General features: G+C 44.3%; 1 protein-coding gene across 3 annotated transcripts in view; it reads left to right on the top strand.

The window, feature by feature from the left end:
* Positions 1–19,619, top strand: part of LOC110535069 (tetratricopeptide repeat protein 28) — a 328,541-nt gene that overhangs the window by 295,677 nt on the left and 13,245 nt on the right. For all 3 annotated transcript variants that reach the window (XM_036935885.1, XM_036935884.1, XM_036935887.1), the window contains 5 exons: positions 2,034–2,143; positions 9,924–10,053; positions 10,263–10,481; positions 11,822–11,981; positions 14,043–14,183. In XM_036935885.1, coding sequence (XP_036791780.1) covers positions 2,034–2,143; positions 9,924–10,053; positions 10,263–10,481; positions 11,822–11,981; positions 14,043–14,183 — 760 coding nt within the window. The remainder of the gene's footprint in view (positions 1–2,033; positions 2,144–9,923; positions 10,054–10,262; positions 10,482–11,821; positions 11,982–14,042; positions 14,184–19,619) is intronic.

Raw genomic sequence — 19,619 nt, 5'->3', positions numbered from 1 at the left:
GCGATTAGGCCTGGCTCACAGTCGCTGTTCCAATTCATCCCAAATGTGTTCATTGGGGTTGATGTCAGAGCTCTGTGCAGGCCAGTCAAGTTCTTCCACACTGATCTCGTCAAGCCATTTCTGTTTGAACCTCACTTTGTGCACGAAGACATTGTCATGCTGAAACAGGACCTTCCCCAAACTGTTGTAACAAAGTTGGAAGAACAGAATCATCTGGAATGTCATTGTATGCTGTAGTGTTAAAATTTCCTTTCTCTGGAACTAAAGGGCCTAGCTCGAACCATGAAAAACAGCCCCAGACCATTATTCCTCCTCCACCAAACATTACAGTTGTCACTATGCATTGGGGCAGGTAGCATTGTCCTGGCATCCGCCAAACACAGATTTGTCCTTAGGACTGCCAGATGGTGAAGCGTGATTCATCACTCCAGCGAGCACGTTTCCACTGCTCCAGAGGCCAATTGCGGTGAGCTTTACACCACTCTAGCCGACGCATGGCATTGCGCATGGTGATCTTGCGCATGGTGTGTGGCTGCTCGGCCACGGAAACCCATTCCATGAAGCTCCCGACGAACAGTTCTTGTGCTGACGTTGCTTCCAGAGGCAGTTTGGAACTCAGTAGTGAGTGTTTCATTCGAGGACAGACAATCCCGTTCTGTGAGCTTGTGTGGCCTACCACTTCGCTGCCGACCTGTTGCTCCTAGACATTTCTACTTGACAATAACAGCACTTGCAGTTGGCCGGGGCAGCTCTAGCAGGGCAGACATTTGATGGTGCCACGTTGAAAGCCACTGAACTCTTCAGTAAGGCCATTCTACTGCCAATGTTTGTCTCTGAAGATTGCATGACTGTGTGCTCAATTTTATACACCTGTCAGCAACGGGTGTGCCTGAAATAGCCGAATTCACTCATTTAAAGGGGTGTCCACATACTTTTCTATATATAGTGTATAATGGCCCATTTTCTCCCCCACACCAAAACGTGTTTCCCACTGGTCACAGAAGAATAGAAACGATACATTATATCATTCTACCTAATATACACCTAGTATCCACAGCCTTGCATGGTCAGCAGCCCAATTCAAAGCCCAGCTTGCGTGCTGTTAGCACCTCAAATGTGACATGTGGCCAAGGGCTTTGTCCTTTTTCATCATTTCCCTCCGTGGACTGTCTGTTTCATCACAGTAATTGGGTGAAACCAAGCAGTCGGCAGGCAGGCTGAGTACAGATGCAACAATGTGACATACGCATCACCGCTTGAGGGATTGAAACAGGAAAACAAACAGCATTCTCAACAGCTGATCTGACAAAGCCACGCTAAATGAACACGGGAAAAATATCCCTGTGTTTCTGCTGAATCTCAGAGGAAGTTTATGGACCAGTGTGATGAGCTACACAAAGAGTTTCAAGAGATGATGTATCTATCCTCTGTGTTTTGTACCTCCAGTGTGTGTGTGGTTAAGTGGATGATATGTGTTGGGTCTTTGCTCTAATATATGAGCGTGTAATCGAAGACAGAGTACGGAAGTGTTGTCTCTACACTCTATTAAACCTCTTATGTTTGGTTAGTCCTGCACATCCTTTATACAGAAGCATTAAGTGTGTGTTTGTGTTTGCTCAGCCACTCGATCCTTACCATTGATTACTAGGTACCCAGATTAGTGCCCTAACAGCCTCTTACTGTGTGTGTGTGTGTGTGTGTGTGTGTGTGTGTGTGTGTGTGTGTGTGTGTGTGTGTGTGTGTGTGTGTGTGTGTGTGTATGTGCGTGTGTGCGTGTGTGTGTGTGTGTGTGTGTGTGTGTGTGTGTGTGTGTGTGTGTGTGTGTGAGAGAGCCCCAGACTGAGATGTACTTTTACAACTGAGGCCAAATATTCAAGCCTGTTCACTGTCAGAATATCAGTACCACGCTATGCTTACATCTGTTACCCTGAACGATACCTGAGTGCCTGACCATAGCTCTAAATTATTTATAATCCCTCTCTCTGTCTCTTTATTTCTCTTGCTCTCTCTTTCTTTCCTCCCTCCCTCTCCAGGCCTACGACTGGCAGAGCAGCTGGCTCGGCGTGAGGACGAGGCTAAGATCCGCCATCGTCTGGGGCTGTCTCTGTGGGCCAGTGGGAACCTGGAGGAGGCCCAGCACCAGGTAAAAATCTGACATGAACCTCTCCTCACACACAGCATACACACTACACAGGGTTACACTTACACACTCACATCTGTATGTGTCGAGAGAGAGATCATGTATAGAAAGGGAGAAGGAAAGTGAAACATTATGGAGCGATGAGGGAAGAAGATGGACTGATGGAGGGAGCGAAAGGAAGGTTGTTTAAGTGATTGTTTAAGATTTAAAAAGATTGCTATCATCACACCATTTTAGTTGTGTTGCCATCAGTTATTCATGTTGTTCTCATTTGTCATTCTGAGAAAGAGAGAGAGGGGGAAAGGGAGAGTGAGAGGAGAAACAACATTGTACATACCACAAATACTGTATGTATCTGTTTATTTAGATCCCCTACTATTCGTACTAGTATTTGCACATTGCTAAAACACTGTACATAGCTGATGATAATATAACACTTGAAAAGTCTTTATTTTTTTTTTACTTTTTGAGTGCAATATTTACTGTGTCCTCACTTTTGTTTGTTTATTTCACTTGCTTTGGAATTGTAAACACGTTTCCCATGCCAATAAAATTCATTTTGAATCGAATTGAATTGAATTGAGAGAGAGACAAAGGAGACAATTCTGCTTGAACACAACTCAATTCTGTTCAGTTTATCCAGTTCCTGAATCTGTAAACTCTATCTTCTCTCTTTCCTCTCTGTCAACATCTAGTACAAGGACCTTATCCCCATACCCCTCAGGCTTACCTTGTCAAACAGATGTTAGCCAAAGCAACAGTATTTTGTCACACCCCAGTTCATTCCCAGTGAATTCAGTAATGTTTGGGATATTTTCTCCAGTCATTGTAGGGTGTGTTGTTGTTGTTGGAAAAAGGAAAGGACGTAGTTGTTCTCAGAGTATAGATGAGATGATTATTCATGAGGAAGCAGGGAGGGGTGGTACTGCTGGTGGCATAGCTATATGACCTTGGTAAATACCCTGACCCACTTCAGGGCTGATTTACATAGCGCACTATGTCCCACTACGCAGTATTACTGCACTTGACATTCATACATCATCCGTACTGTTGGAATGAGATGACTTGGACCCATGTTCCTCTATATCCACATTTAAACACAAATGTGTTTTAATACCCTCACTCTGTTACGCCTTGTTCTCTGTGGGGGAGAGATTTCACCTGACGACACTTCAATCAGATTTGCGAGAATACATGGTGTCATTTTGTCACTGCTGGAGAGGATATGGGAATAATAGATGGAATGGAATGGATTTGATGTTTTACAGCTCATAACTTCTATCAGTGAGGGTGAACGTAGCCCAGGGGGGAAGACATGGTGAGAGTCATTTCAGGAATCGCACATGTGCAACTGTCATGGTGTGAAAATGTCAGATAAATGTAATGTTAAACATCAGTTATATTGGTTCATAAAAGGCCAGTGGTGTAAAGTACTTAAGTAAAAATACTTCAACGTACTACTTAAGTCGTTTTTTGGGGTATCTGTACATGACTTTACTATTTATATTTTTGACTTATTTTACTTAATGCACTTTTTACTCCATACATTTTCCCTGAAACACAAAAGTACTCGTTACATTTTGAATGCTTAGCTGGGCAGAAAAGGGTCCAATTCACACACTCATCAAGAGAGCATCCCTGGTCATCCCTACTGCCTCTGATCCAGTGGACTCACTAAACACAAATGCTTCATTTGTAAATGATGTCTGTGTGATTAGCTAACACAACGTGCCATTGGAACATTGCTGAGGAGTGATGGTTGCTGATAATGGGCCTCGGTACGCCTATGTAGATATTCCATTAAAATCTGCCGTTTCTAGCTACAATAGTCTTTTACAACATTAATGTCTACACTGTATTTCTGATCAATTTGATGTTATTTTAATGGACAAATAATGTGCTTTTCTTTACCCCAAACTTTTTAACGGTAGTGTATATATATTTTCAAACAGTCCATTTATATTTTCCAACAGGGCTATACATTTGGGTGAGGTTTTTTTCTCGCCTGAGTAGCCTCATTTCACTGCCAAAAATTAAATGAAACCATCTAGTGTTCAGCGAAATACAGTTGAAGTCAGAAGTTTACATACACCTTAGGCAAATACATTTAAACTCAGTTTTTCACAATTCCTGACATTTAATCCTAGTAAAAATTCCCTGTCTTAGGTCAGTTAGGATCACCACTTTATTTTAAGAATGTGAAATGTCAGAATAATAGTAGAGAGAATGAATTATTTCAGCTTTAATTTATTTTATCACATTCCCAGTGGTCAGAAGTTTACATACACTCAATTAGTATTTGGGAGCATTGCCTTTAAATTGTTTAACTTGGGTCAAACGTTTTGGGTAGCCTTCCACAAGCTTCCCACAATAACTTGGGTGAATTTTGTCCCGTTCCTCCTGACAGAGCTGGTGTAACTGAGTCAGGTTTATAGGCCTCCTTGCTCGCACACACTTTTTCAGTTCTGCTCACAAATTTTCTATGGGATTGAGGTCAGGGCTTTGTGATGGCCACTCCAATACATTGACTTGTCCATAAGCCATTTTGCCACAACTTTGGAAGTATGTTTGGGGTCATTGTCCATTTGGAAGACCCATTTGTGATCAAGCTTTAACTTCCTGACTGATGTCTTGAGATGTTTCTTCAATATATCCACATAATTTCCCGTCCTCATGATGCCATCTATTTTGTGAAGTGCACCAGTCCCTCCTGCAGTAAAGCACCCCTGCAACATGATGCTGCCACCCCCGTGCTTCACGTTTGGGATGGTGTTCTTCGGCTTGCAAGCCTCCCCCTTTTTCCTCCAAACATAACAATGGTCATTATGGCCAAACAGTTATATCTTTGTTTCATCAGACCAGAGGACATTTCTCCAAAAAGTACAATATTTGTCCTTGTGTGCAGTTGCAAACCATAGTCTGGCTTTTTATGGCGGTTTTGGAGCAGTGGCTTCTTCCTTGCTGAGCAACCTTTCAGGTTATGTCAATAGAGGACTTGTTTTACTGTGGATATAGATACTTTTGTACCTGTTTCCTCCAGCATCTTCAAAATGTCCTTTGCTGTTGTTCTGGGATTGATTTGCACTTTTCACACCACAGTACGTTCATCTCTTGGAGACAGAACACGTCTCCTTCCTGAGCGGTACGACGGCTTCGTGGTCCCATGGTGTTTATACTTGCGTACTATTGTTTGTTCAGATGAACATGGTACCTTTCAGGCATTTGGAAATTGCTCCCAAGGATTAACCAGACTTGTGGAGGTCTACAATTTCTTTTATTGAAGTCTTGGCTGATTTCTTTTGATTTTCCCATGATGTCAAGCAAATAGGCACTGAGTTTGAAGGTAGGGCTTGAAATACATTCACAGGTACACCTCCAATTGACTCAAATGATGTCAATTAGCTTATCAGAAGCTTCTAAAGCCATTTTCCAAGCTGTTTAAAGGCACAGTCAACTTAGTGTATGTAAACTTCTGATCCACTGGAATTGTGATACAGTGAATTGTAAGTGAAATAATCTGTCTGTAAACAATTGTTGGAAAGATTACTTGTGTCATGCACCAAGTAGATGTCGTAACCGACTTGCCAAAACTATAGTTTGTTAAGAAGAAATTTGTGGTTTTTTCTTAACAAAGTGGTTGAAAAACAAGTTTTAATGACTCCAACCTTAGTGGATGTAAACTTCCGACTTCAACTGTAACAACACAATGTCAAATACAGGAAGCCACGTCAAATAATTAACATCCAATCACATTAACCGTTACTTTCTAGCCGGAATTCCACTAACTGTCCGTATGTACCCGGGAAAGCACCAAACAACAGACAGGGACTTTGGACCATCAAAGAGGTGCGAATATGATGAGAACTACATTGATTTGGCCTTCACTTATGTTGGGAGTAGTGTCTTTCCTCAGCCACAGTGTTTTATGTGCAAAAGTACTATCTCACAACTCAATGAAGCCTTGTACTCTTGCACAGACATTTAGAAACAAAACATGCTAATTTGGAAAATAAGCCACGGCAGTTTTTTCAGTGATAATTAAGACGACTTTCGAGTAAGACATGTATAAAAGCAACAGATACCATTAATAAGAAGGGGTAAAAAGTGTCTTATATGATGAGCTACTGAGTGGACAGGCAAGCCCCATACTATTGTGGAGAACTTAATTCTTCCTGCTGCGGCGGATATGGCTGGGACAATGCTGGGGTAAAGGCAAAAAAAAACAGACAATATACAGACAATGCCATCATCAAACAACACTGTTTCACGACGCATCAGTGACATGACAGGAGATGTTTTGAAACAATTACTGCTTCACATACAAGCCAGTGAATTATATGCCTTACAGCAGGATGGGTCAACAGACGTGGCGGGCCTGGCACAGCTCCTGGTATACGTCCGTTACGTTTATGGGGTGGTCAATTAAGGAAGACATCCTCTTCTGGAAACCAGAAGTACAGGACAGCTTTGTGACATAAAATGGACTTCGGTGGTCAAGATGTGTTGGTCTCTGTACTGATGGCACAAAAGCCATGACAGGAGACATAGTGGAGTGGGAACGTACGTGCGTGTAAGCAGTTACACTCTACGCCACTTGTGTACACTGCAGCATCCACCGAGGCTCTTACTGCCAAAGGAATGCCTGACAGCTTGAAAGACATTTTGAACACTACAGTGAAAATGGTTCACTTTGATAAAGCAAGGCCCTTGAACTCTTGTATATTTTTTGCACTGTGCAATGATATGAGCAGCGACCATGTAACGTTTTTTCAACATACAGAAGTGCGCTGGTTATCAAGGGACAAAGTATTGACACGTTTTTTGGAATTGAGAGACTTTACTGACCATCATTTTCACTTGTCTGACGTCTTGCATGATGACGAGTTTCTCACACGACTGGCCTACCTGGGTGACATTTTTTCTCGCCTGAATTATCTGAGTTTAGGTTATAGGGACTCTCCGCAACTATATTCAATGTGATGGACAAAATTGAGGCTATGATTTAGAAGTTGGAGCTCTTCTCTCTCTGCATTAACAAGGACAACACACAGGTCTTTCCATCATTGTATGATTTTTTTTGTGTGCAAATGAACTCAAGCTTATCAACAATGTGAAATTTGATATAGCAAATCACTTGAGTGAGTTGGGTGCGCAATTAGGCAGGTACTTTCCCGAAACAGACAACACAAACAACTGGATTCGTTATCCCTTTCATACCCTGCCTCCAGTCCACTTACTGATAGCTGAACAAGACAGCCTCATCAAAATTGCAACAAGCGGTTCTGTGAAAATTTAATTGAATCAGAAGCCACTGCCAGACTTCTGGATTGGGCTGCACTCAGAGTATCCTGCCTTAGCAAATCGCGCTGTTAAGTCTCTGATGCCCTTTGCAACCACGTATCTATGTGAGAAATGATTCTCGGCCCTCACTAGCATGAAAACTGAATACAGGCACAGACTGTGTGTGGGAAATTATTTAAGACTGAGAGTCTCTCCAATTTAACCCAACATTGCAGAGTTATGTGTATCCTTTCAAGCACACCCTTCTCATTAACCTGTGGTGAGATATTCACAATTTTTGATGAACAAATAAAGTTTTATATGTAAGATGGCTAGATAAAGAGCAAAATTATTGATTATTATTATATTATTATTTGTGCCCTGGTCCTATAAGAGCTCTTTGTCACTTCCCATGAGCCGGGTTGTGACAAAAACTCACACTCATTCTTACATTTATTAAACATATCATATAGTGTGTGTGTGGCAGGCTTACAATGATGGCAAAAAACAGCATTTGAGAGTGCGCTGACCCTGGTGCTAGAGGGGGTACGCAGCTGGAGGATGAATGTTTGAGGGGCTACAGGACTGTAAACAAGTTTGGGAACCACTGCTCTAGACTAACTTTTAGCTTCACGTTCTCAGAGGTAAGCTCGTCGTTTTTGGTCTCCAATTTGGTAAGCCGCTTATCGATGTCGGTCAATGACGTTTCCATATCCTTCATTTTGGGGGTTTCTGTCGCGATAGTGTTGCGATAGTTGACTGGACTTTTGTCATATATTCAGCTCTTACACTTGACACTGTGGAACGAAGTTTGGTCATGACATCCGAGCGTAATGTAGCCATTTCTGCGTGGATGGTGAATAATATCTCCATAACGTTAGCATCTGCCATCTTGTTGCTAGTCTTTGTCGTGTCTTCTTGTTTACCACTTCGTCTCATTTTCCCGGTTCCAGACATATCCAAGAAGGCCAACCAAATGTTGCTAAAGCCAGTAGGTGTGCAAAGTGTGTTCTCGTTTTGACAGATAAAAGGTTCAAACATAAAAGTATCAAATCTTAGTGAAGATGCCTCAGAACACATCTTTACGTAGCCATGTTGAAACCGCACCAGTGTTGGATCATTCTTGATACACACAGGAAACTGCTGCGTTTCAGTTCCTGACACAAACCGGTGCGCCTGGCACCTACTACCATACCCCGTTCAAATGCACATAAATCTTCTGTCTTACCCATTCACCCTCTGAATGGCACACATACACAATCCATGTCTCAATTGTCTCAAGGCTTAAAAATCCTTCTTTAACCTGTCTACTCCCCTTCATCTACACTGATTTGAAGTGGATTTAACAAGTGACATCAATAAACGATCATAGCTTTTACCTGTATTCACCTGGTCAGGCTATTTCATGGAAATAGTTCTTCATGTTTTGTACACTCAGTGTAAATGTCCTATACCCCTGTTTGATATTACCTTTACAGCGTGTAGGTAGGACATTGCGGACACAGCACTTTTTTGTTTTGTTTTAATCTGTGTTGGGTGAGGTTAGGCCAATAGGGAGCCAGTGTGGGAAATTTGTTTCCCTCTTAATGGGATGTCTGTGTGCCCAGCAATCAGCCTGCAGCCCTATCAGCAGAATCAGCCAGGACAACAAGCACTAAGGCTGCACAACCACACTCTGCTCTCTCTCACCCTCTCTCCTCTTGTCTGATATACTTTACTGGCTGACCTTGGGGATAGACCTGGCTAGGTGTAACCACCTCACCATTCACACACACACACATACATACCTGATTCATTCCAATTCCATCCCTTCCATGTGCCAGTCCCAGGGCAGCAGCTATCTGAATGGTTGGTGTGCGTAGTTTTGTGTCAATGGTGGCCTCTTACAGACTGGAGTTGGAGGTGGAACATTCTCAGTCATCTTAAAGGCCTGCCAACAGAGGAGGAATAGGAAATCAATACCAACTCCCATGAATCAGCACTCCTGGCTGGCCTGGACTGCTAGTGTGCAGCATAGCACAGCACAGCCTCCGCCCACACTCTGTCTGCCCTCCCACCTCTCCCCCCTCTCCTTTTCCTTCTCCCTCTCCAGCCTAATAGTGTCTGGGACTGAACAGAGAAAATAAGTCTTGAGAGGGCTCAGGGAGACATAGTGTTCTGTGGACACACTGTTTCCCTCGAAGACATTGTGTGTTTTGGAAGCCCAGGCGATGGCTTAGCATCTTCAGTTCCCTCTCTCTTGTCTGGGTGGATGAGATGAGAGGGGAGGGTGGCTGTGTTGAATATCAGAGCTGTGTTTAAGAGAGGGAGCTGAGGGAGCTGTGCTGATATCAAATATAATTTACACTGAGGAGGGCTTCTGCCATCTAGTGTCTTCTTTCTGCCACTGCATGTCTATGTCTGAGCTCTTATCTCTCTTCACTGTTCATGGAGTGAACAGTGAACAGTGGGTGTACTATGCAGTAACTGATCGTTATCTGTGGTTGTGTTATTTGTCCTGCAGCTCTACCGAGCATCTGCATTGTTTGAGACCATTCGTCATGAGGCCCAGCACAGCACCGACTACAAACTTTCTCTGTTTGACCTGCAGACCTCCTCCTACCAGGCACTCCAGAGGGTCCTTGTCAGCCTAGGTATTGTTACGCGATCCATTGCCCGCATTCCGTTCTCACCGTCTTTCCCTCTTTCTTTCATTCTGTCTGCTATTCTCTTACTTTCTTTTCATGTTTGTTCCTATCTTTACCTATTTGTTGCAAAATATTTATACTACTAAACATTTGTACGTGTTCGCTCTCTGATAGCTAGAAAATCTAGCGTTGACCTTTGACCCTCTGCTGTCCAGGCCACCATGACGAGGCGTTGGCAGTGGCAGAGCGGGGTCGGACGCGGGCCTTTGCTGACCTGCTGGTGGAGAGGCAGACAGGCCAGCAGGACTCAGACCCCTACACCCCAGTCACAGTGGAGCACATCCTGGACACGGTGAACAGCCAGAGGGCCCTGGTGCTCTACTTCTCCATGGCTGCTGGGTACCTGTACAGCTGGCTGCTGGCTCCAGGAGCAGGTAAGACCTGGGGGAGAGGGAGGCAGATATTAACTAACTCAGTTCCTCTGTGTGCTGATACAATGAAGAACTGTAAGGGTACTATGTAAATCTGTACAAATCTATTATGCCACATTATACAAAACATTGTACAGACACAAAACACACACATACACACTCAATCAAACAGTGAATTTCATCTTGATTGTGCTTTGTTTAGCTGTGAGTCCTGGAGGGCATGGCTTGTGTTCAGAGGGTAAGAAAGCCTTGCCTCTAAGGGCACCTGCCGATGAGCCATGGTAACCGAGAGTGACAGAGCCAAACAGCACTTGCACAATGAATCAACATCCTCACACACAATTCAACAGGGAAACACACACACCTACTCTTGTGCGCACACACACATAATCTCTCACACAAACAAGCTTTGCTGCCTTTAGTATTGAGAAGGCTACTCCATAGCCTTTCTCGCTCACCAAAGAGAATAGAGGGGGCTTTGAAGCCCAGTCATAGCTCTCGCTTGACTGACAGCTCTGGCTGCCAGGGAGAATTCTAGCCTGTGCTTCTCTTTTAGCCCTACTAGACAAAGTGTGAATGAAAGCTGTGAGTCATAATAACACACGCCCACCAGCCTTGATCGGGTTGATAAAATCCAGAGCCAAGGCTGCCGTGTCTAATAGTAGTAATATAGACAGGTGTCGTACTGCAGAGGGAAATGAAAGGTTGAAAGAGCTGCCTCTTGCCTGAGGTCACCATTCCTGTAATCAGCCCTCTGCTCTGTCTCTCTCCCCCTGGCAATCACAGGTATATACATAGCACAGGACCTGGGTAAAAGAACCCTTAATCAGTAAAGGGACTCCTCTAATAAATGAACTGGTGTACAGCCTGTCTGCCAACTCACAGATGTGAACATATTCCAAGCCTAACTCAACCCCCACACTCAGTATCTACCACCACCACTGCTGTGGTAGTCCCCCCCCTCCTCCCTCCCTTCTCCTCTAACATCTCAGCTCCCATGGCACGGAGCAGATGGCACAGGCAGCCACTCTTATATTTTATTGAACATTATTTGTTTATTCATTTTGCTCTGCAGATGTGCTAGTAAATGTAGCGTAACTTAGTTTTACAGCGTGCAATCTCTACATATGTTCTCTTATTGTTAACACGTTTGGTGGGCTGAAGACGGCTAAACTGGTCTTATTACACTTTCATTGTAGCGGACTAAGTCCACTAGTGCTGTGTGCATCATGACATAGTCTATTGTAGTGCTATTCATTTTCCCATTGTGATATGACCAATACGTTTAACTTGTTGACAATAATCTCTTTCTCCTTTTCTTTTTCTCTCTCTCTTTCTCCAAGGCATCCTGAAGTTCCATGAGGTGTACTTGGGAGAGGGCGTGACAGAGGGCGGACCAGACCTCCATGAGGGCGGGGGAGGGGGTGTGGCCAGCGGCTCGTCTCTGGAGCAGCATATTGCCAGTGCTCGGGAGGCCCTGGGAGTAGAATCCTACTACAGCAGGTAATACACACAAACACACACGCACACCTCCACCACTTGGAGCTCAGAATATACCATGCATGCTATAGAGTGGGCACTGGCGGATGCACATAGAGGGATGCTGTTCTGTATGCAGTCTCAAGGAGTCATTCTCCCGAGTGCATGGTGTGATGACAGGACCCTGATATCTGTCTAAACAACTGCTCTCTGCTCCCACTGGGAACCAATGAGACAGAGTAATGGCTCTCTGGATGCCCACTGGACTCACTTAACAAATACTGTCTGGGACTGGGAGACAGGAAAACACAACAGACAGGTTACTGAGGGCAGAGGAGAGGAAGAATATACGAGATGAGGAATGCAGAGAGATACAGAGGGAAATGGATGGAGTGATATGCAGTGGTGGGAGGAGTCTTGTTAGACGGACTATGTGTAATTTGAAGTGACCTTGAAAAAGGAACAGTTATTGACAAATAAATTAAGTGAGCAATCAAACTGCAGGTTTACTTCAGGGCACTGGTTGGAACCACCATTTTTTTGTTCCAACCCAAAAAATAGGGGGAGGGGGGGGGGGCAGGAAGCCGGAACAAAGCACACTGGCAAAGATTTTCAGCTGTCAGGTAGACAGGGGAAGACGTTTCTGTGACAGAGTGAGGACTTTGTATAGACACTTTGTTGCTGTTTTTTGTGGGACTGAATTGTATTAAACCAGAACTGATAACGATGTTATTAACCAATTCTCATGCTTTTAATATACCGTTCTGTACCGGCACAGTTGAGATCACTTTCTTCCTGTTTCTGTTCCTCTAAATGTTTTGTTATTTTCCAGTTTTCAGTAATGGCCTGCCCAGCATTTTAGTGCATGACTCTAAGCATGATGGGATGTTAATTGCTTAATTAACTCAGAAACCACACCTGTGTTGAAGCACCTGCTTTCAATATACGTTGTATCCCTTATTTACACAAGTGTTTCCGTTCTTTTGGCAGTTGCCTGTACATTTTGCTTGATTTATGCAACATTTCAAGTTTTCAAATTAGGATTCAGCCTTTAGTGGCCATCCAGTGTGCCCCCTGCCAATCCCCAGCCTGCCGTGCCCTCCTGCCCCATTACTGAGTAATTTACTGCTCCAATGGGAGGAAGCCCACACACCACTACGCCTGGCTAGCCACAATATGGCACCACTTACTGCCCCATTCACTTTTCACAGAGGATGTAGAGAGGGGGACAGAGGAGGGAAGTGGGAGGGGGACAGAAACAGAGAGAGTACTATTACAGAGAAAAAGGATGGATGGCAGAGTAGGGATGAGAGAGGGAGGGGTAATAACTCCACAGTAGCATCCATATTTGGGAAGAATGTGTCTCCTCAGTCCTCAATAATAAAACCAGTCTACCATAGACTCTATCTCTTTCCCCACTGCCCATCTTGCCATACCTTCTGACCTGTATTGTACAGTACTCTATGTAACTTTACCACCTACTAGCACGTGTTACTGCACATGCCATGTGTTAGAGAGATGTGGACAGAGAGGGGCCTTCATGGGAATGGATCTCAGAGAGAGGCTACAGCGAATATATGGATTAGTGGAGAGAAAGAATGAGAGAGATTTTAGATGAGAGCACCAGTTCCCATGGTTTAACTTGGGACCGATGAGAGCAGTGAGCTGACAGAGGAAAATGGAAGCGGTTTGGATGGGATGGGGGTAAAAGTGGGGGCGGGGATGGATAGATAGAGGGGTGTATGGGGAGAGAAGGGGTGTAGATAAAAGGGGGTAGAGGATGGAGTAACAGAACAGACTCCCTGCTGGGTGCTGGCTAGATCAGCATTAGCAGCATATAAAAGGGAGGATTTAACTCTGTTTCCTGTCAGGGCTCTTTCTGGACCATGCCTGGGAAACTGGGCTGGGCGTGTCTGTGTGTATGTGTGAGCAGGTGTGTGTGTGGGCATGCAAGCATGTCTAACAGCATAATGTCTCTCTCTCTCTCTCTCTCTCTCTCTCTCTCTCTCTCTCTCTCTCTCTCTCTTCTCTCTCTTCTCTCTCTCTCTCTCTCTCTCTCTCTCTCTCTCTCTCTCTCTCTCTCAGGGGTTGTTCCAGCAGTGAGACAGAGAGTGAGGCAGGGGACCTGTTGGACCAGCAGTTTGAGGAGCTCAACAACAAACTCAACTCTGTGACTGACCCCACAGGCTTCCTCCGCATGGTGTCCAGAAACAACCTGTTCAACAGGTGAGACAGACACTGTGTGAGACACTGACCTCCAAGAGCAGTTAGTTAGAGGACTCCAGTGGAGAAAGAGAGCCTTTAAACTTTCATCTCTAATTCCCCCACATTCCCATAATAAGAGAGCTATCTGATGGGGGACAGGATCCTGTTAGGTAGGGGAATTCATTAGAATATTAGCTTTCAAAATAGTATTTTCTCCTTTGTTTAGCCAGCTCAGAAGCATGTGAATCCTCCTTATTAAATTGGCATAGTTGGAAAAGCCATTATCAGCTCCCTGCCTTCATAAGACTATTACATGACCATGAACTATATCATGTGTGAGTCTATTTGAGAAATAAGGCACAAGGAGGTGTGGTATATGGCGGCTAAGGACTGTTCTTTAACACAACGCAATGTGGAGTGCCTGGATACAGCCCTTAGCCGTGGTATATTGGCCATATATCATAAACCCCTGAGGTACCTTCTTGCTATTATAAACTGTTTACCAACGTAATTAGAGCAGTAAAAATACATGTTTTGTCATACCCGTGGTATACGGTCTGATATACCACAGCTTTTAGCCAATCAGCATTCAGAGCTCGAATCACCCAGTTTATAATTGTTTTTGAATCCCAGATGTGCATACAGTATGTGATTTTATGACGGTATATACACTTGACTGAGTGTGTCTGTGTTCATGGTAGAGTTCATTAGCATTAGTATCACTTTGTCATTCAGTGCATGTTTTGCACTTTACTGATTGGCGATGTGTGTCTGTATGTTTAAGTGTATGTGTGTGTTTTAAATGCGTGCGTGTTTAAATTGCGCGTGTGTGTGTTTGTGCGTGTGTGCTCTTGTCTGGGTCGTATTCCCTGTCCTCATCTCCAGTTGAGGTTCTCTTTGATGAGAGGGTAATTCCAGCTGTAATTGGATCTCAATGCCCATTAAGCCTCTTTAATGTGCTGCCGGTAATAATCCACTCCTTCTTTAATGGGCTGCCGGTACTAATCCAGTCATTCTTTAATGGGCTGCCGGTAATAATCCAGTCATTCTTTAATGGGCTGCCGGTAATAATCCAGTCATTCTTTAATGGGCTGCCGGTAATAATCCAGTCATTCTTTAATGGGCTGCCGGTAATAATCCAGTCATTCTTTAATGGGCTGCCGGTAATAATCCAGTCATTCTTTAATGGGCTGCCGGTAATAATCCAGTCATTCTTTAATGGGCTGCCGGTAATAATCCAGTCATTCTTTAATGGGCTGCCGGTAATAATCCAGTCATTCTTTAATGGGCTGCCGGTAATAATCCAGTCGTTCTTTAATGGGCTGCCGGTAATAATCCAGTCGTTCTTTAATGGGCTGCCGGTAATAATCCACTCGTTCTTTAATGGGCTGCCGGTAATAATCCAATCGTTCTTTAATGGGCTGCCGGTAATAATCCACTCGTTCTTTAATGGGCTGCCGGTAATAATCCACTCGTTCTTTAATGGGCTGCCGGTAATAATTCAGTCATTCTTTAATGGGCTGCCGGTAATAATTCAGTCGTTCTTTAATGGGCTGCCGGTAATAATCCAGTCGTTCTTTAATGGGCTGCCGGTAATAATCCAGTCATTCTTTAATGGGCTGCCGGTAATAATCCACTCGTTCTTTAATGGGCTGCCGGTAATAATCCAGTCATTCTTTAATGGGCTGCCGGTAATAATCCACTCGTTCTTTAATGGGCTGCCGGTAATAATCCACTCGTTCTTTAATGGGCTGCCGGTAATAATCCAGTCATTCTTTAATGGGCTGCCGGTAATAATCCAGTCGTTCTTTAATGGGCTGCCGGTAATAATCCAGTCATTCTTTAATGGGCTGCCAGTAATAATCCAGTCATTCTTTAATGGGCTGCCGGTAATAATCCAGTCATTCTTTAATGGGCTGCCGGTAATAATCCAGTCATTCTTTAATGGGCTGCCGGTAATAATCCAGTCATTCTTTAATGGGCTGCCGGTAATAATCCACTCGTTCTTTAATGGGCTGCCGGTAATAATCCAGTCGTTCTTTAATGGGCTGCCGGTAATAATCCAGTCATTCTTTAATGGGCTGCCGGTAATACTCCAGTCATTTTTTTATTTTTTTTTATTTTACCTTTATTTAACCAGGTAGGCAAGTTGAGAACAAGTTCTCATTTACAATTGCGACCTGGCCAAGATAAAGCAAAGCAGTTCGACAGATACAACGACACAGAGTTACACATGGAGTAAAACAAACATACAGTCAATAATAAAGTATAAACAAGTCTATATACAATGTGAGCGAATGAGGTGAGAAGGGAGGTAAAGGCAAAAAGGCCATGGTGGCAAGGTAAATACAATATAGCAAGTAAAACACTGGAATGGTAGTTTTGCAATGGAAGAATGTGCAAAGTAGAAATAAAAATAATGGGGTGCAAAGGAGCAAAATAAATAAATAAATTAAATACAGTTGGGAAAGAGGTAGTTGTTTGGGCTAAATTATAGGTGGGCTATGTACAGGTGCAGTAATCTGTGAGCTGCTCTGACAGTTGGTGCTTAAAGCTAGTGAGGGAGATAAGAGTTTCCAGTTTCAGAGATTTTTGTAGTTCGTTCCAGTCATTGGCAGCAGAGAACTGGAAAGAGAGGCGGCCAAAGAAAGAATTGGTTTTGGGGGTGACTAGAGAGATATACCTGCTGGAGAGTGTGCTACAGGTGGGAGATGCTATGGTGACCAGCGAGCTGAGATAAGGGGGGACTTTACCTAGCAGGGTCTTGTAGATGACATGGAGCCAGTGGGTTTGGCGACGAGTATGAAGCGAGGGCCAGCCAACGAGAGCGTACAGGTCGCAATGGTGGGTAGTATATGGGGCTTTGGTGACAAAACGGATTGCACTGTGATAGACTGCATCCAATTTGTTGAGTAGGGTATTGGAGGCTATTTTGTAAATGACATCGCCAAAGTCGAGGATTGGTAGGATGGTCAGTTTTACAAGGGTATGTTTGGCAGCATGAGTGAAGGATGCTTTGTTGCGAAATAGGAAGCCAATTCTAGATTTAACTTTGGATTGGAGATGTTTGATATGGGTCTGGAAGGAGAGTTTACAGTCTAACCAGACACCTAAGTATTTGTAGTTGTCCACGTATTCTAAGTCAGAGCCGTCCAGAGTAGTGATGTTGGACAGGCGGGTAGGTGCAGGTAGCGATCGGTTGAAGAGCATGCATTTAGTTTTACTTGTATTTAAGAGCAATTGGAGGCCACGGAAGGAGAGTTGTATGGCATTGAAGCTTGCCTGGAGGGTTGTTAACACAGTGTCCAAAGAAGGGCCGGAAGTATACAGAATGATGTCGTCTGCGTAGAGGTGGATCAGAGACTCACCAGCAGCAAGAGCGACCTCATTGATGTATACAGAGAAGAGAGACGGTCCAAGAATTGAACCCTGTGGCACCCCCATAGAGACTGCCAGAGGTCCGGACAACAGACCCTCCGATTTGACACACTGAACTCTATCAGAGAAGTAGTTGGTGAACCAGGCGAGGCAATCATTTGAGAAACCAAGGCTGTTGAGTCTGCCGATGAGGATGTGGTGATTGACAGAGTCGAAAGCCTTGGCCAGATCAATGAATACGGCTGCACAGTAATGTTTCTTATTGATGGCGGTTAAGATATCGTTTAGGACCTTGAGCGTGGCTGAGGTGCACCCATGACCAGCTCTGAAACCAGATTGCATAGCAGAGAAGGTATGGTGAGATTCGAAATGGTCGGTAATCTGTTTGTTGACTTGGCTTTCAAAGACCTTAGAAAGGCATGGTAGGATAGATATAGGTCTGTAGCAGTTTGGGTCAAGAGTGTCCCCCCCTTTGAAGAGGGGGATGACCGCAGCTGCTTTCCAATCTTTGGGAATCTCAGACAACACGAAAGAGAGGTTGAACAGGCTAGTAATAGGGGTGGCAACAATTTCGGCAGATCATTTTAGAAAGAAAGGGTCCAGATTGTCTAGCCCGGCTGATTTGTAGGGGTCCAGATTTTGCAGCTCTTTCAGAACATCAGCTGAATGGATTTGGGAGAAGGAGAAATGGGGAAGGCTTGGGCGAGTTGCTGTTGGGGGTGCAGTGCTGTTGACAGGGGTAGGAGTAGCCAGGTGGAAAGCATGGCCAGCCGTAGAAAAATGCTTATTGAAATTCTCAATTATGGTGGATTTATCAGTGGTGACAGTGTTTCCTATCTTCAGTGCAGTGGGCAGCTGGGAGGAGGTGTTCTTATTCTCCATGGACTTTACAGTGTCCCAGAACTTTTTTGAGTTAGTGTTGCAGGAAGCAAATTTCTGCTTGAAAAAGCTAGCCTTGGCTTTTCTAACTGCCTGTGTATAATGGTTTCTAGCTTCCCTGAACAGCTGCATATCACGGGGGCTGTTCGATGCTAATGCAGAACGCCATAGGATGTTTTTGTGTTGGTTAAGGGCAGTCAGGTCTGGGGAGAACCAAGAGCTATATCTGTTCCTGGTTCTAAATTTCTTGAATGGGGCATGTTTATTTAAGATGGTTAGGAAGGCATTTAAAAAAAAATATCCAGGCATCCTCTACTGACGGGATGAGGTCAATATCCTTCCAGGATACCCCGGCCAGGTCGATTAGAAAGGCCTGCTCGCTGAAGTGTTTCAGGGAGCGTTTTACAGTGATGAGAGGAGGTCGTTTGACCGCTGACCCATTACGGATGCAGGCAATGAGGCAGTGATCGCTGAGATCTTGGTTGAAGACAGCAGAGGTGTATTTAGAGGGGAAGTTGGTTAGGATGATATCTATGAGGGTGCCCGTGTTTAAGGCTTTGGGGAGGTACCTGGTAGGTTCATTGATAATTTGTGTGAGATTGAGGGCATCAAGTTTAGATTGTAGGATGGCTGGGGTGTTAAGCATGTTCCAGTTTAGGTCGCCTAGCAGCACGAGCTCTGAAGATAGATGGAGGGCAATCAGTTCACATATGGTGTCCAGAGCACAGCTGGGGGCAGAGGGTGGTCTATAGCAGGCGGCAACGGTGAGAGACTTGTTTTTAGAGAGGTGAATTTTTAAAAGTAGAAGTTCAAATTGTTTGGGTAGAGACCTGGATAGTAGGACAGAACTCTGCAGGCTATCTTTGCAGTAGATTGCAACACCGCCCCCTTTGGCAGTTCTATCTTGTCTGAAAATGTTGTAGTTTGGAATTAAAATGTCTGAATTTTTGGTGGTCTTCCTAAGCCAGGATTCAGACACAGCTAGAACATCCGGGTTGGCAGAGTGTGCTAAAGCAGTGAATAGAACAAACTTAGGGAGGAGGCTTCTAATGTTAACATGCATGAAACCAAGGCTATTACGGTTACAGAAGTCGTCAAAAGAGAGCGCCTGGGGAATAGGAGTGGAGCTAGGCACTGCAGGGCCTGGATTCACCTCTACATTGCCAGAGGAACATAGGAGGAGTAGAATAAGGGTGCGGC

The sequence above is a fragment of the Oncorhynchus mykiss genome, chromosome 11 (genome assembly GCF_013265735.2).
Source record: "Oncorhynchus mykiss isolate Arlee chromosome 11, USDA_OmykA_1.1, whole genome shotgun sequence".
Taxonomy (NCBI): domain Eukaryota; kingdom Metazoa; phylum Chordata; class Actinopteri; order Salmoniformes; family Salmonidae; genus Oncorhynchus; species Oncorhynchus mykiss.
Note: the sequence above shows the minus strand (reverse complement) of the source record. Positions and strands in the feature narration are given on the sequence as shown.